This window comes from Xiphophorus couchianus, chromosome 2, assembly GCF_001444195.1.
Source record: "Xiphophorus couchianus chromosome 2, X_couchianus-1.0, whole genome shotgun sequence".
Lineage (NCBI taxonomy): Eukaryota > Metazoa > Chordata > Actinopteri > Cyprinodontiformes > Poeciliidae > Xiphophorus > Xiphophorus couchianus.
In genome coordinates this window covers 22,638,807-22,656,159 of record NC_040229.1, presented here as the reverse complement: position 1 = coordinate 22,656,159, position 17,353 = coordinate 22,638,807, and the positions used below count along the sequence as shown (strand labels likewise).

Sequence of the window (17,353 nt, the reverse complement as noted above, 5' to 3'; positions counted from 1 at the left end):
AATACTTGAACATCCTGTATTTTATAACATAAAATACAATTTGCTAATATAAATTGCTAATACAGGTTTTATCAATTTGAGCAACATAAAGTATGTGTAAAAATATTTTAGCTCTATGTTGGCATTAGGTTAAAAACTATGTTATATTTTCAAATATAACATATAATATGTATATCATATCATATAATGATATGATATATTTGAAATATAAATATTTCAAATAGAAATGAAAAATAGTGGTTCAACAAATGACTACAGGTTTCCTACAATAATTTTTTCTTGGCTCTTAAAAGCTGCAGACCCCTGACCTTCATCAACAGAAATAATCTGACTGAATAAATATTATATATTATAGTGGGGGGTTTTGTCTTCAACTTTTTGAGTTGAATTATTGAAAATAATTATCCTAAGATATTATGATTCACTGAGATGCACCTTTGAAAGAGGAAGGACTGGGGCTTTTCAACGCTAGTTTTCAGGATGGCTTTGTGATGGTGGTGAAGGAGGAGGAGGAGGGAGTGTTGATGGAGGCTGAACTTCCTGTCTGTCTTTTTTGTATCAGTGCATTGAGAAATAAGTGAGCGCGGTGAAAGGAGCGCATTCATTCAGGAGGGACCTTGACTGGCGCAGCCAAAGCCCGGAGAAGGAGTGATTCAGAAGCATCGCTGAGCGACGAGCACAAAAAAGCAATTAGAGGAAAACGAAGGTGCATAACAGCAATACCTAGTGAACATAAACACGGATTTTTATTTTATTTTATTTTTTTAAATAGATGAAAACTTCTTAAATCTCACCCTAAACCTTGCGCGTCTCCCCTCCCTTCAAACTCACTTCAACTTTGGATAAATCGACTTTCAGCAGATTTCGCGAATGCGCCGAGCGCGCAGGAACTATTTGGTGATCTTTCTCTTTTTCTGTCGTGCGTATTTACGCCGGTGGTTGGTTTTGTGAGACGGAGGGATCGCTTGGCCGAGTGGGCGCTTGTTCGTGTGCGGGTTAAAGAGGATCAGCCGGAGCAGTCAGAAGGATGCTGGAAGGCAATGCCTGCAGAAAGAGAGGATGAGATTTGTCGAAAGGCGCTGGAACTGCTCTCCGACCTGTGTTCAAAGGGAGAGGTGCAGGACGACAACTGTCTGGATTTCATCTACTACTTCAGGGACCTAGCCAGACCGCGCTACACGGACTCAGGTCAGGCTCTGTGATACAAAGCCTTTCACTGCAGTTACTGTTTAGTCAGAATCAAGGCTATATTATGTCATTAAATAGTGAGTTTGTGGAGCTATTTGACGTTTTAAGAAGAGTGAAGCTTTTTTATTATTATTTATTTCAGCAGCTGCGTTGCACTATAAAGCGAGGGACCGTTTCCTCTTTAAAGAAACAAAATGTAACATTTAAACATTTGACACCTGTTCTACTTGATACTTTAACATTTTAAATTGTATAGCAGAATAACATTTTAATTGAATTTCTTTTTTTTTTTTTTATCGATGGTCAGTTTACGGAGGGCAACCCCTGATTTTCTGATGTAAAAAGTAAATAAATAAATAACATACACCAACAGTTTTTGCATGTTCCAAATTCACTAGCAATTCAGAAGTTTAAGCTGTAAACTTGTTGCTCAGATCCTTTAGATCCACTGGATTTAAAGCACTTTAGATCTGAGTGTGTGAGCAAGCCTTTCCTTTACATCACCTGGTGAGAACTGCTGGCTTTATTTGCTGTTCACTCAGCCAGACTGGAAAAGGGAGAAAGAGAGAGAGAAGCTGCCCCACCCATTATCAATCACAACTCCCAGCACTAAGATCAGCAATGTGAACCTCTAGGATTCATTTTAAATCTATTGTACAAACCAAGGGTGCTGCTTGACATAAAACCATAATGGAGCTCTCAATATAAATAAAATCCTAGTTTTTCTTTTAAAGAGGCAGTATTATGGCAAGCTTTACATCTTGATATAATGTTATTCCCTTATCAAAGACATATCTGGAGTTTCATGCGGGTTTGATAAATACTTTAGTCTCCTTTGCACACCGTTAAGCTGTGCAAAACGCCTGGGGGACTGAAAGCCGCCTTTGAGTCACAGCTCTTCTTCAGAGCTGCAGTTTGCAAGGTACTGAACTTTCACATCACAGAGCACCCCTCCTCCACAACTCCCCCGCTCAGCTCCTTCAGACTACCCAGCAGCAATTAGCAAACATCTGGTGGAACTCTGCTGAGTTCATTATATGAGCTACTTATAAGTGCAAAGCTGGCAAAAACGTTTTTAAAAGGTGAATAGAGGAGCGATGTTGTGATGACTGTCTGAAGGCAGAGTTTCAGAATAAGTGGGAATTTTTAAAGAGGCAGACATCCAATTCCAAAGTGTTAAATTACCAAGTCAAATTTCTTATGAGTCATATTTGATGTATAGTATTTTTTATAACAACTGAAATTAACAGTTATTTGATTGTGGTATGAAATGGCATTATGTGTCTGGAAAATACACACACCCCTTTAAAGTCACATTAAATTGATAAGAATATGTTTTCCAATGAGACTCTTCTCAGATAAAAAAAGTGCCTTAAAATAACATGTAAGCAGGTATTAAACATACCTTTCATTAAGCCAACATTCCTGTAAAAAATTCTGTTTGTGTTTATGTGCCTTAGCAGCAGTTCAGATTACTAGAGAGCACTTCTCCTGGGAACTCCCTTGTTCTGCTGGGGAACTTCAGTGTTCATGTGATAGTGAGAACTGGAGGAGCGTGGTTGGGAGGAATAGCCCCTTCGATATGAACCCAAGTGTTATTTTGTTATTGGACTTCTGGGCTCATTATGGAGTCTTCATAGCAAACATGATGTTCAAGCAACAGGGTGTCCATCTGTGCTCTTGGGACCAGGACATTTTAAGTCGCAGTTTGATGGTCAACTTTGTTGTCGACTGAACTGCAGAAGCTTGTCTTAAACCCCTGGGTGACGAGAGGGAAGTGGCGCGCCACCAGCACGGTTTATGGTTGGAATGGTGTGCTGCTGACCTTAACTTGGAACGTCAAGCGTCTGTGGGCAGAATCCTTCAAAGATGAGATTAGATCTTCTAATTTTGAAGACATTAATAGGTCCCTGACATATTCTCTCTGTCAGTATTTAGTAAACAGAAATACGTTATGTACTTCTAACTTACCTAACATAAGAGAAGTTTGGTCTGCACAAAATTTAAGCTAATTGTAAAAATATTCTGCAGCTAAAACCACCATAAAATATATCTAAATGAACCTATTAAAAATGAATGGAAATACTTGTACTGATGGACTTGATAGACGATATGCAGTGCATGTCCACACGTTTTGTTCATTCTACTATTTCCCTCTTATTAAATTGTAACAAGCACACCCTTTAAAATTTTTACAATCCATTATTAAACGTGTGTGTTGGAGAGAAGGTTCAAGCTACCAGATTGGTTCCCCAGAGACAGTATGACCCACTTCCTCTTGTAGACTACTATTAATGTACGCACATACACGGTTTGTTTCCCAACAACCAATCTTCCCTCTGATCATTGTGGCAGAGGGTGGAGATTAGCAGTGATACTCAATATTTCTGTTTTTTTCTCATTTTGGCAGCTGTAAGAGTTTCAATTTGGACCTTGTGCAGCTGAGGCCCAAATAAGTGGCTCACAGAAAAAAATAGAATCACAACAAAGGATAGATTTTCTGCTTGCGTTTTGGGGTGTATACTATGGAATAGAATCATTTGAATTGTTTATTGAACAGTTTGGTTAAACTGATATTATATAAATATTAGGAAAATACAATTGATTGAAAATGATCCCGACTTACAATCAGCGAATCCCACGTTTATCTTCTCAAGTTTAAATTTCTGAACTGCAAGCTCCTGAGGAGATTATTAGACATAGCGGTCAATCACTTTTTTATAGCTCAGGGCCAGGTTGGTTTGGATGGCTTTAAACCTCTCATAAGGAACGTAATAATTTGAAAACAGTTTTTTGTTTTTACTCAGTTCCTCTTGGTTTAACTTAAAAGACTTACTGGGTCAATGAAGCCTGGCATGAAACCTTAGTCCAGTTTCTTCAGCAATGACCTTCTGTGGCTTATTCGCCTTGCGAAAGGTGTCATGACTACCAAACTAATAATAAACTAATAAACTTATACATACACACAAACAAGAATTCTGGGTCCAACTGATTGGTTAAGTAATCTTTGTACTTGTGGCACACAGATTACAATCAGTCGATACTGAAACTTCCAATACAAACCAAACCTGTCCACAGAATCGGTTCTAACCGCTCCACCTAACGTGTTGTGAAAATTGCATAACAGTTGCATGCAGCCCAACTCCATTTATTAAACATTTAAAATATGTGGTCAATTGTAATCAATTACCCTGTGTACTGTGAAAAGTGAATATGTCTTTGCTGCTGTGAAATTTGTAAAACTGTATTACTACTGTGCCACTATTTTTATGTGGGTACTTGCTACTTGATGGAACTTCACAATGCCGCCTGCTGTGGGTGCTAAGATTAGTGGCACAATCACAAAGTCTGCTTTCTTGCCCATATTTTCTAGTTTCACAATTACTGCACATTTTTAGTATGCCTCTAGGAAACGTTTGTACTATTTTCAGGTTAAAATAGATTATTTATGTTTACTGTACTCTATAAATGTGGTTTTACACATGTAAACTTAAATAGATATGGACTGTGGCTGTAAAAATGATTAAACTCAGTGGCTAAGTCTCTCTTTGCTTTTCCCTAAAGTGTGTCTGATTATTTCTGGCTTCTGGTGCAGCTTCTTTCAGGAGGACAATGTGCAAAGCAAATTCCATGATGGTTTCCACAAACATTTGCTCAGTTTCTCTGTTTGGAGAAGAGATAAGACATTCTAAGAACTATTTTTATGATCCCAACTTGTTCTGCTGGAGTTGATTTGTTCAATGGCTTTTTGAACATAAAAAAGCCTGCAGTTACAAAACTTGAGGTACTATTTGAGCTACGATCATCTCACAAAACAAATAATTTGCTGAGTCCAATCAGTATCGTTTTCAAAGTCTGGGCTTGTTCTTTTTTCGCTTGATTGCAACATTTTCAAACAGCTAACTAGGTCAGTGTTACTTTGATGGCAGCATACAGAAAAGTATACCGACTAAGATGGTGTCTGGACACTATGTGCAATGCTAGATCACTATACCACTCGGAGCCATCCGCCGGAATGGATATATGTCCTCAATGATTGACTATATCAAACCTTGTCCTAGACTCAATGATTGATACAGTTACACTAGTGGCATGTCAAAGTACTTTTTTTAAATTTGGTGCATCTGCTGAAATCCCCATAACATCACGTGGCTTTAAAAATGGTCCACCATCACCAGTCTATGTACCTGATATTTGACATGGGAAAGGTTGTTGCTGGGGAAGTAACTAATGTGACTTAAACTAAACAGAATAAAACTATATGTGTTACAGTTTTAATCTGTAAAATTGTACAGATTAAAAGGAAAGTACCATATTTCCTTTTATCCTGTGTAAAAAGTTGAAATAACATAAATACTTGTGTGCTCAAACTTGCAGCTTCCTGCATCTATAACTATACAGCATGATGATTTTAAGTGTTAAACAAGTTTGTTTCATTTTCTATCAAGCAGAACAGATTGAACCAAATCACACACAAGAGCAATGTTGAAATTTAAATGTTGAAAGACAAAATCACGTTAATTTCTTCATCTCCGAGTTGGGAGATTGATTAAATGCCGAGAGAAAGGTTTGGTTTCATTACACCCTTGATTGCATTTTGGAGGTATCGTTGCTCGGCAACATGACATTATTGGATATTTGGTTTAGACATCTTCAAGCCTCTGGTGATGTTCTTGAGTGAACCCAATAAAGTTAATGATTCCTCTCTCCTCTCCTCTCTTAAAAATGTCTATGAATGTATGTGCAGCTCTTATCTTTCAGCTGTTTGAATGGCAGTCATGTTTTAGAAGTACATTTACAAAGACCCTTACATCGCTGTGTCCTTTTTCCTCAGTCTCTGTGGGCCTGTTATTGACCCACAACTGACTGGGCTGTAACTATTTCTTGAACTGAAACGTGTTTTGTGAATAGAAGATTGTTCCAATTGGAAATAGAAGAGTTTAATGAGATAGCCACAGGCTGCACCTTGACCTGGGTCTGTACATGATGCTGGACCTTGCAGAAAACAACAATTCTATCACAATCCTTGGCTTTCTCTGTCTTTTCTGCTTGGAATAACAGTATAACCATAAGGTTGAATCATTTACTGTTATTAGAAAGTTTATGGAATGCATGCCAGAGTAATTGTCAGTATAGTTGCCTCAAAGAAAGAAGGTCCAATCTTCAAATCCAAGCCAGAGAATATCTCTGTGTATGGGTAGGTTTTCTCCTGGTACTCTGTTTTCTTTTCACAAGTTAATTGGTCACTCTATAGGCTCACACATTTCGTCTGAAGCCGAACAGTCAACCTACAGTCGTGTGGTTTCGAACCACATATATCCGCACACTCCTTTCATACAACAGCACAGACCACCTGAGGGACACCGCGCCCACTTCAGTATGCGTCATGCAACTACCAGTTTTGTTTCTCTTCTTTCCATGAATCCCGTTTTGCTCCTGCAAAACTGTTAGGTAAAGAGTGCCACACATTTCTGCAGACAGCCTTATCTATTAACAATGATGCTACCGTTTCCATCCAGGAGTTATTAACCATTTGTCAGTCTTATTATGATATCATTTAGTGAAGAACTGGACAAATGTACATAATTCCTTACCACATCAAATACGTATTCATGTCTCCTGCAGATACAAAAACCTGATTTGTGAAAGATCCAGCAAATAGAATAAACTATTAGAGCTACGTTTGCTCAGTTTTGTGCTGTTAAAATTTCAAAGCAAAGTAGAGCACTTTGGCTTGTTTTGGAGCTCAGAAACGAAAGCTGCACAAAGAACAGTTTTAATGGCACAAAGCAACTCAAACAAAGCACTAAAAAACGTAGACCACTATGGTTTGTTGTGGGACATCTGGATGACCTAAAAATGTCATGTCTACACTTTTGCAGTCAACAATAGTCACCCCACTGTTGCCAACTCAACAACATTCAAGACAAAAATAAATAAAAATTGTATCGGCCAAAATTGGAATCAGCAGGTCGGGTTCTCAGCGACTGGCCAGAAAACTTTGATTGCATATATGAAGCAACCTTCAGGTTATACAGTTACAGATTAAGACTTTTTCCATAATACAGTGTGTTTTTGGAAAACTAAACACATTGCTAATGCAGAAGCACTTCATACCAACTGTACAGAAAAGGGATGGAAAGCTGATCATTTGGGCTTGTTTTGCAACCATAAGACCAGGGCATAGAACCTAAACATCTTGCAGTCAGTGAACTACCAACATGCCATACTCATCTGTATTTCAAAGTATTCTAGAGGCAACTGTGATGCCATCTTTATGGCAGCTGAAGCTTTTCTCAAATTGAGTCATTACCTCAAACAAAGCAGCAAATCTATAATGTTATTCCTGGTAAAGGTGGCTGTGCAATCTATTGGATAATAGATGATTGGAACTCATTGGAAATCAATGTAATGGATGGATAATGAATCTTACTGAGAGGCAGAGGGACCATGGTATTCAGTCATGATGTGTTATGTGTGTACCACAGAGACAAAAATGGAAACAAAAATCCTCCACAGAGAATATGGAAAAAACAACAAAATCTAATACCAGAAACATGCCATTTTAGCTGGTATATTTTTAATCAACTGTTTATATTATAATGAGGTGTAGTGTTGACAATCAAAAATGTAAGCAAATTCTGTGAGATAGCAGTTTAGGAAATAATTTGAATTTACGGAAGAGAAGTAAAGTTTTGCTCGGGGTTAAACAGTCATGTAAAAAGTGCATTATGCCTCACTAGTTAGGTCATGCATTGCTCCTTTTGAGCATGTTTTCATTTGGAGCAGTAGCTGAATGTTGCCATGTTTACTCTCACTTTTGATATGACTTGTTGATGGGTCAGCTAGTGTTGTGGTTCCAGCTAATGAAGCTAAAAAACTTACAGAAAAAAGCTGTTGATTTATTATGAACACCATAAAATTTAAAATCTGGTGTTGTAGTTGCACTCCAGGCAACTCTCTCTTCACAGACAGCAATATGTCTGAGAAAAGCAGATATAGAGAAGGTGAGGAAGCAGCAGCAACCAAAACAGACATTCTTTCACTGTGCGGACAAAATTGTAAAGGGTGTGTAGGGAAAACCTAGATTTTTTTCATCACCAAAATAATGTCCAGCCAGTTGTTTTAAAATGTAGCTGTGCAGTAGGCAGGAGCACTGCGTGTTGCTTAAAACTATATGCGACATAAAACCACACAGTAGATAAGCAAATAATGGGGATTAAGTTTTGTCTTGGAGTCCAGAACAGATCAATTTAAAATTTAAGGTCCAATATTTAGGCAAGCACATTATTTTAAATAATATGTAAAGATATTGGCTACAGCTTTTTGTATGGAATAAGAAATAGGTATAAGAAACTAAAATGTAAAAATATGACTTACCCTATTTGTCTTAATTTTGGAAAACTCTAAGGCTGATTGAGTAATTATGAGAAATGACTGTGAGCTGAATACAATTTTATTTTACCTAATCTCCAGCTGAAGTACTGGTAAAGCAATTGATTATTTATGAAAAAACAGAAGCAAATCTTGCTTAACATTGTAAAGTGGTAGCTGTGTTTATGCTTTTATTTTAAGAGTTAAACATGTGGAACTGGCAGCATATTGAAACCCCAAAGCTAGTGGGGGTGGGATTTTTTTTATTTTCTATTTTTTGGCTGTGCATCACAATTCTCAGTTCAAATAAGCCTTAGACAATCATCAGCCACACTAAAACCTGCTGTTTGTGTACACAGTGCCTCATCAAAGGGAGATTTGTTGAAATCAATAAAAGCAGCCGTTGCTGTGTCAGTTCACTTTGGGGTTCTAAAGTTTTATGAGCTTCGGGGGCAGGAAAACACCTTTAGTGCAGCCATCCATTTGGCACAATGTAGAGTAAAACACTACCGCTGGTCTTCTTTTGTGAAGTTCTGTTTCACCCTAATGCATCGTAATTTTACTGCAATAGCCAAAACTAAAAAGATGCTCTTTTGGAGTCTTAACCAAGTAATTGAAATTTTTCATTATAGATTGCACTGTTTACATTGATCATCTTTAACTATTATTGGTTCTTGGAAGCCTTGATTCTGTTACCATTATTTCTGTATTTATTGTCACATAAAAAGAAGCAGCCCCATTGCAAACAGTTACTTAGAAAACCTCTGACCTTTTTTAGTTATAATTGTTGACTTCATTCAGTGACAAATGAGCTTACTGATTAACAGAATCCAATTAACTCAATAGAGAGGAGACTTGACTGTCTTGATTGCACGCTGCAAAAGGGCTTCAACGGAAGAGACACCCAACGGGTTTCAAAAAGGCTTTAAAAAGTTAATTGACTCAGACTAATGGATTTTGTGTGGGGTTTTTACCCAAAATAGTGGGCAAAACCCATCAGTGAGGCAGCAGTGGGGATGTTTACTGCAATGCCGGTAGGATTGTGAAACGAAAACATGTCTGCTGAAAATAAAAGCAGGTAGTCATTTTTTATTGCCTCTGTAACAATAAGAGCAAAATTGAATACAAGAGAAATCACAACGCTTTGTGGCCACAGGTGCACAAAGTTACGGAAAACCTTCCTGGCCACATGCACATAAATATTTCATGTTACTTTGATGCATAAACAATGCATAAACAACTCATAAAGCTCAAATATCCATCACTACTTGTCGAATACATGTCAAAAGTTACATCTAACACATAAACTATACGTTACAACATTTAACATACATACTGTGCATTTTGCAAAGGTGCAAACAGCATCTACTGTATTTATGTCACTTTCTGGCAGTCTGATTTAGGTCTCTTCTCATTGGCTGTTTCTGATCCTCGGCTAAACCAGTTTATTAAAGAGGGTGATTCTCCCACTCTTCATTGCTGGAATAACTTGCTGTCTATGTGCTTCATTGATAGCTAGTAAATCAGATCCAGTTTAAAAGTCTGCTCCACATTTTGATCAATCATGAATTGTTTAGCTGCAGAGATGCTGAGTTTTTTACTTCAGCTGCCACTTTTAGGTTTAATTATGTTTTATGAAACTCATATCAAGAACGTTTTTTTTTTTCACAACAGTCAGCATACTACACTGACAAAAATATGAATTAAATGAACATAAAACCTGGCACACCGGTTCCACGTTCACAGCCACCTGCTTTGCTGACAAAGCAAGTGGTAGTTGCTATGGAAACCACTTGACTATCCTAATTTCTACATCTTTGCATTTTAATAACGTGGTTTGAATTTAGAGGCATTATCATGGACAAGACAGCATTACAAAATTCAAGCACTGAACTATGAGAATGTTATAGTGTTAGATAGTTTAGCATTTTGCACACAACCACTGGATTTAAAGTTATTTCCATTGGAGTTCCAGGTTGCTTAACACTCTAAAATACTTTACCAGATTTCTATAATTTCTCAGTCCTAAAAAAATAGAAGTGTCTAAAACAAAACACTATCGTTGCTTGGTGTTCTAATAAATTCTGTAATTGTTGATGGATGGATGGATGGATGGATGGATGGGAGATGTCATTTAAATACATATCAGTGTAAATAACCTTTATTCATATTTTTGCATTTGATGTCTTGGAAGAATTCATAATTTCTGGAAACTCAAACTTTTTTTATTTTAAAAGTTACATATATTTATTTCCAGAATTTTCAATGCACATGGGAAATTATCCTCCTTGAAACATTGTGGGTGCTCAATGGATCACCAATTTTGGTGCTGCTCAACAGTTCAGATGTTCCTTCAGTTTGTTGAATCTAATTTGGAAAGACTAGCAGCAAAGAAAACCATTCAGAGAGACATGTACAGGGGGACGCTCTCAGCTCTGAAACCCTTCCCCTGAAAAGCATCTGACCTCAGCAGACTGCCTCAGCCATTGTTTTTAGATGACTTACTGAAAGGCTGCTTCCCAAGAAAGATGTAGTAGGGAGCATCATCTGTCTGACTCTACACTGCTCTATTACCCAGCTGTTAAAGAGAAAAACCTCTTCTCTGCTAATGGATAACATAACTCATGTTTGATGAGCTCAAATATCCATCAATCACTATGCATCCACTTCTGAATGTGTTATGAACCCCCTTTGCAAAAAAAGATGTGCAGTAAGGCTAAAGTTTTGTTTTGTTTTTTTTATCTTGTCATGGCGGAGTATTTTTTTTTTTCAAATACAAACCTAACTGGATCCACATTCATCCACAGTTTTCTACTCAGGTTCAGAATGCTTCTCTACTGCACTGCTTCTGTCTCTTTTGACTTTAGCTCCAGTTGTCATTCAGATAAAACAACGTTTATACTAATAAGCTCCAGGGTGAATGACATGGTGGACATTTCACTAATAGAAGGGACTCATTAATGCATGTGATTGCACTTAATTGATAATTTTATGTGATACAGTCTAAATCAAGTATGGATTATGGAAGAAGTACTAATGTGTGGGTGACCATGTGCAGAAACATGAATATAAAACTGAATTGTTTTAGCTTAAATCAGAATATTTATTTCCGGGGAGTTAATTTGAATCAAATTTGACTAAACTTAGCTGGATTGACACCCCCTACATGGGGTGTAGAACAGAGAGGGGGTGTCAGGTTATTGGATCAAAATCCGATAAGGTTTTGATCTGGTTAGGATCAGTATTTTATTATAGGTATTTTGATCCAATACTAATTTTGCTGGATCAAAATATCTATAAGGTACACCACAAACTGAAAGTGTTTATGGTCTGTTCTTGCATGACTACATCATCTTTTGTAATAGTCGCATTACAAAAGAAAAAGTCACATTGTGTTCTCATTTAGCAGTCTGAATAAATGCAGCTTGCCATCCATGGAACTCTGCTGTAGGTTTGTCTGTGCCAGCGTTTTTCACTGCCAGAGCTGTTGCTGCCTGTTCACTGAACACCTGCTCTTTCTCTGCAGATGTATCGGTGAGTCTGCTGTCCCTACTGGTGACCACCTGTGGTCTGGCGCTCTTTAGCGTCTCTCTCTTTGTCTCATGGAAACTGTGCTGGTTGCCACTAAGTGGCCGTTTCCTCCCAGATGTCCTCAAGGGGGCACACTTCCTGGGAGGAGATCAACAACCTGTCCTCACAGAGGTAAAGAAGGTCTTCCATGAGATGATGTTTCATTTTAGTAATGCGACTTATAATGAATACAGACTCAAAATCGACCAAGTACCTATAATAAACAGCGCACTTGTGTGTGTTATTGAATACAAATACTTTATTCTAGCACACATTTAAACATAATTTTGAGTCCAGATGTGCATGATAATTCTGGTTAAATGTTTGTGTGAGTTAGGATGTGTGTATGAGGTGTATGTTTCATCTGAGTCAGGTGACATTCTTAAATATATGACAATTCTCTAGATCTGTCCTTGTAACAAGAGCAAATCAAGTTTATTTGTGTGGTACATTTTAGCAACAAGGCAGTTCAAAGTGATTTACATGCTAAAAACTTAATGCAGTAGCCAATTATGAAACAATCAGCAACCATTACATTTTTTTCAAATGCCATTGTGATGAAGATAAGAAAAACTGTGCAACATGTTTCTCATTCTACAGTTACTGTATATTCATAGGTAATATTTCTGCCAACCTGTTGGTAGTAACGTAAATGTTGCTGGATGCTGCCTAGGTGGACGGAGAAGAAAGGGAGTACAGCGAGGATGGTTGTGTGAAGGAACCATCGGGCCCCCCTTCGGCTGTGACTGTGCCTGAGTCAGCCTTGAAGATAAGCCACACATCACCTGACATCCCGCTAGAGACCCAGACTAAAGTGGAGAGGAACCAAGTTCACACTCTGGCCAGAGACAGGGTTCAGAGGCAAATTACTGAGCCTACCTCTTCTGTACGGTTAGTAGAAATTAGTCCCTGAAGGTTTTGTTTCAGTATTTGGTGTTCAATTCAATTAAATGCTGATGAGAGATTGAGGACAGCTAAACGCATTGAATTTCCCCAAAACCAATGGCTATTAAAAAACTATTGTGTTTTAGTTGCCTTGAAAGAAAAACAGTTACAGTGGAAATAAACACACCCACCTTTAAATGACAGGCTTTTGAGACTTTAGGCAAGTCTGGATAAATTTTCCAAGTCTGTTTTTCAATACGAGCCATTAGTCCAACCGGAAACCACTTGACATGGTCACTTGTAGAACACAACCTGTGCCAGCCAACCTTCTGCCACTTGTTCCATGCTACTGCCGGCCACTTGACAGGCTCCATTCTATATAAGGAAAACGGCACATTAGAAGCAATGCCCACGTAGCCATTGCAAGTCGAGCATCCAGAATGCTGACACTACAAATTCAGGGGCACGGAAGGTGCATAGCGCTCTGCATTGTGTGCTTGCAGATGACATTCTGAACATTCCAGTGGAAATTTGTAATTGGGGCAGTCGTGCGGTATTTGTCTTTGACACATACTCACATTACATTGTACAGATTAATTGCCATATAAATGGGAGAAAGGGTTTGGAAATTATTTCACATTGTTTTGTTTGTCACAGAAACCCGGCATTTTAAGAAGGATATATTAAGTTTTATATGCTTTGAGATTCCATAATATTAAATGTCAGACTTGATATGTCATATGACTAACATACGTTTTCACAGGCATAACTCCATTCGTCGTCAGATGAATCTGTCTAATCCTGACTTCAACCCAGCTCAGTTTCAACGCCAGGACTCCCTGTCCGGTTTGGGCCGGATAAAACCAGAGCTCTACAAGCAGCGATCTGTAGATGCTGAAGACGGTCGTCGGACTGACAGCTGTGGTCGTCTTCACTTCATCCTAAAGTTTGACTTTGACCTGGAGCAACTTATTGTGAAGATTCACAAGGCCCAGGATCTGCCTGCCAAGGACTTCTCAGGGACCTCAGACCCTTATGTCAAGATCTACCTTCTGCCTGACCGCAAAACCAAGCACCAAACCAAGGTGCACCGCAAGACTCTCAACGCAGTGTTTGATGAGGTGTTTCTGTTTCCTGTGGCGTATGCTGAGCTGTCAAGCCGCAAACTGCACTTCAGCGTCTATGACTTTGACAGGTTCTCACGACACGATTTGATTGGCCAAGTGGTGGTGGACAACTTCCTGGAACTGGCCGACTTTCCCCGGGAAACAAAACTATGCCGGGATATACAATACGTGACCTCGGTGAGAACGCCATCTTTTTCTCGAAATTCTGTCACTGTCACAGTTTTTGTCTTCCATTTTAAAAATAGCCTTCTTAGTAGCTTTATACAAACACAGTTCAGTTTATTAGATTTTATATATCTAATGAGATTAAATTACTGTTAAAAAAAAAAAATCCATCTCAGTTCGTTTTTAGATGAGAAAAAACTGCTCAAACAATAAAAAAAGAGCAAAAACTTCCATACATTCATTTCATTGGGGCAGATGGAGAAATATATCAGCTGCCTTGCATCGTATTTTCTCTCCAAGTGGAGCTCATCTGGGTTTTCAGAGGCGAGGACATAGAAATATACTTAGACATAGTTAATGTTTAATGAAAGCAGTGGGAAACACTTGGGGGTAGTGACCCAGATCTTTGCTGACATAAGACCGGGGTTGGCTTGACAGAGATACAGCAACGCTGTCTATATTACATTTTTCACTTAGATAAATCTATAGGAGTGAAAATCAGATTCTCCTGCCAGGATGTCCCTCACGGTTTAGCTTCCTCATTTAGAAAAACTCCAGTCTAGCATGAATCAGTTTGGGATCTTTTCATTCTTTCTTAGCAGTTTCTGACGATGATACCAGTTGACTGTGAATATTCCACGCAACATAAAATTATAGGAATATTTGGAAAAGATGAAGGCAAATTTTTCTGCATATTTAGCTAGCTTCACACAAAATAATTTAGAAGCATTATGGGTAATTTAGAAGGACAGATGTTTATATACTATAGACCAAAACAAAGGCAGAGGATCCAGTTGTAACAGAGATTTTGTTTGTAAATAATACAAGAATGGAAGCCAGCGATTTACACTGTTAAATGTTACTCAGTTTTTGTTGTTTGTGCACAATGATCAAAACTGATCTCTTTGCTGATATGAGGATGATTCTAAACTTTATATTTTTACTGTCAGTCTCTACTTTGGCTATGACCCAATGCTTTTGAGAATGATATTCACAGTTCTTTGAATGGTGCCTTCTACAACTCTTTTAATGCCTCACGGAAATAATGTTGAACAATAGACTGCAAAGCCTGATCTATTCGACCTTCTGTTTTGTTGATGTTATGATCCAAATACAGTCTGCAGGCTTTGCATGAGTCTTTTTTATGCATTAATTCCTAGATCCCCCATCACACACTGTTGTGTATTAGTCTTGCGTGTCTATGAAGACACACACCCTTAAGTAAATGTTGAGAACACTGGAGGTTGTTCTCTTTTTTTTTTCTAAAAAATGTTTTTTTTTCTCTTTGGCAGAAGCATGATCAGAAACAGTAGCTGACAAATGATTTTCATTTCTGCTCATCTGATATAACAGCATGCACTATTTTATATTCAGATAAGTCAGATAAGTTTTGTTTTTGGAAAATTGCACCAAAAGACCCCATGCATGAAAAAGATATGGTTGACATAATAATGCCTCAGATAATAATTATTTTGCTTTAGAGGTCAATTATCTCTAAAATGAAATAATAATTAGTTTAGACAAATTGACAAACTTGGTATGTATTTCCAAAAAGCAAGGAGAGTGGAGAGTTGATTCTTAATTATTCACATTAGTGATCGATAATTTACAGAGTAAGACACAGAGTCCAATGTTTTGCTATTTAAACCATCTCTTTTTTTATACAAAACAGCAAAAATAACCATATTAATTGTTTATGAGTGTCGGGGGTTCACTGCGGTTAGTCAGTCAGTCAGAAATACAGTAGTGATGTTTTTAATACTTTAGCCTTTATTTAGCCTAGGTGTTGTTGCAGCTAAAAGAGCAGGGCATTTTGGGATGATTTTAGGGCTGTTTTATGTAACTTGGTGGCATTAAAAAGAAAGAAAAAAAACAGGTGCACTTCCACTTACCCAGGAAGTCAGTCTTTGATCAGCAACGTCACTGAGTTTAGTCTCCAAAGAACTGCTGTACTACCCAAATGGTTGTGGTAGTCTCTACCACTTCTGTTACTACTCTGAGTTTTTGCTCAGACATAATCTCATATATGTGCGATAAAAGGAAATCCTAATGTCCGTAAACCCATTGTAGCGCATGGAGAGAGCCATAGAGGGTTAGGTTAGGGAACTAGAACTCTACCTCATGATAATTCATCAAACCTCAGAGTTTAAAACATTTGTCAGGAGGCACAAAACTACAGTGTTTTTATATAGTGTTACTACAACCACGAGAGAAGTTTCCCTATCGGAATGTTCAAACAGGGAAAATATGTGTTTGTTCTTTATTTCCATCCAGTTTTACATAAAAACAAAAATACAAAAAAAGATGGGCCGCAGGATAAACTGGCACGTACGTGCTTGCACACAACCCAGAGGAGGATGTTCAGAGGCCAAAGAGAAGAGGCAGAGGAACATTAGAAGCGGAATGAAAAAAGTTAGAGGGAAACTGAAACAAGTAATAAAAGATAGAGAAAATTCAGAGAGCATGCCCCCCAAATATCTTCTAAAAATTCCGGTTTTATTATTTTCACTTTTGTTTGCACCACTCACAACAAATAGGTGAGAAACGGGAGAGAACAACTAAAAAAATCTAGGCAAAATAAAAATGCAGTTGTAGTCATGTATATTTTCACATATTCAAGAGCTGTTGTAATCATCAAATTATACATTTAAAAATCCAGCAATCTAATTTATTGATGTATAGAAAGAGATCCAAATAAGAATAGATGGTTATTGGTATAACCAGCATTATTGATCTCCAAATTAAATACCATTTCATGTCAAATTTTTAGACCCAATTCAATTCAACACAGGCCACAGTTTACACTGCAAGTAATGCACAAAAACTATGTTGCTAGGAAACACAGCGACTGTAAAGAGCCGCTGCTTTCCAAAGGTGGGCATTTAACAGACAAATAAACGTACTTTCCAAATGTTAAGGCGTGAATTACCAGTGGCGAGAGTTCACAAATCAAACTGCACCTGGACGACATGAAGGGAGGTCTTTGGTCAGCAACAACATCCGGCACTCATGTTTTCCACCAGCACTCTAATTTAATGTGCATT

General features: G+C 37.9%; 1 protein-coding gene and 1 long non-coding RNA gene across 2 annotated transcripts in view; one reads left to right on the top strand and one right to left on the bottom strand.

Moving 5' to 3' along the window:
* LOC114136701 (uncharacterized) overlaps positions 1 to 17,353 on the bottom strand; it is a 37,371-nt gene that overhangs the window by 19,005 nt on the left and 1,013 nt on the right. The gene's annotated exons all lie outside the window — the stretch shown is intronic.
* The window catches only part of syt9b (synaptotagmin IXb), a 36,468-nt gene continuing 19,691 nt past the window's right edge, over positions 577 to 17,353 (top strand). The window contains exons 1-4 of the mRNA XM_028004881.1: positions 577 to 1,188; positions 12,089 to 12,264; positions 12,806 to 13,023; positions 13,781 to 14,321. Of these exons, the coding sequence (XP_027860682.1) occupies positions 1,041 to 1,188; positions 12,089 to 12,264; positions 12,806 to 13,023; positions 13,781 to 14,321 (1,083 nt within the window). The 5' untranslated portion in view covers positions 577 to 1,040. The remainder of the gene's footprint in view (positions 1,189 to 12,088; positions 12,265 to 12,805; positions 13,024 to 13,780; positions 14,322 to 17,353) is intronic.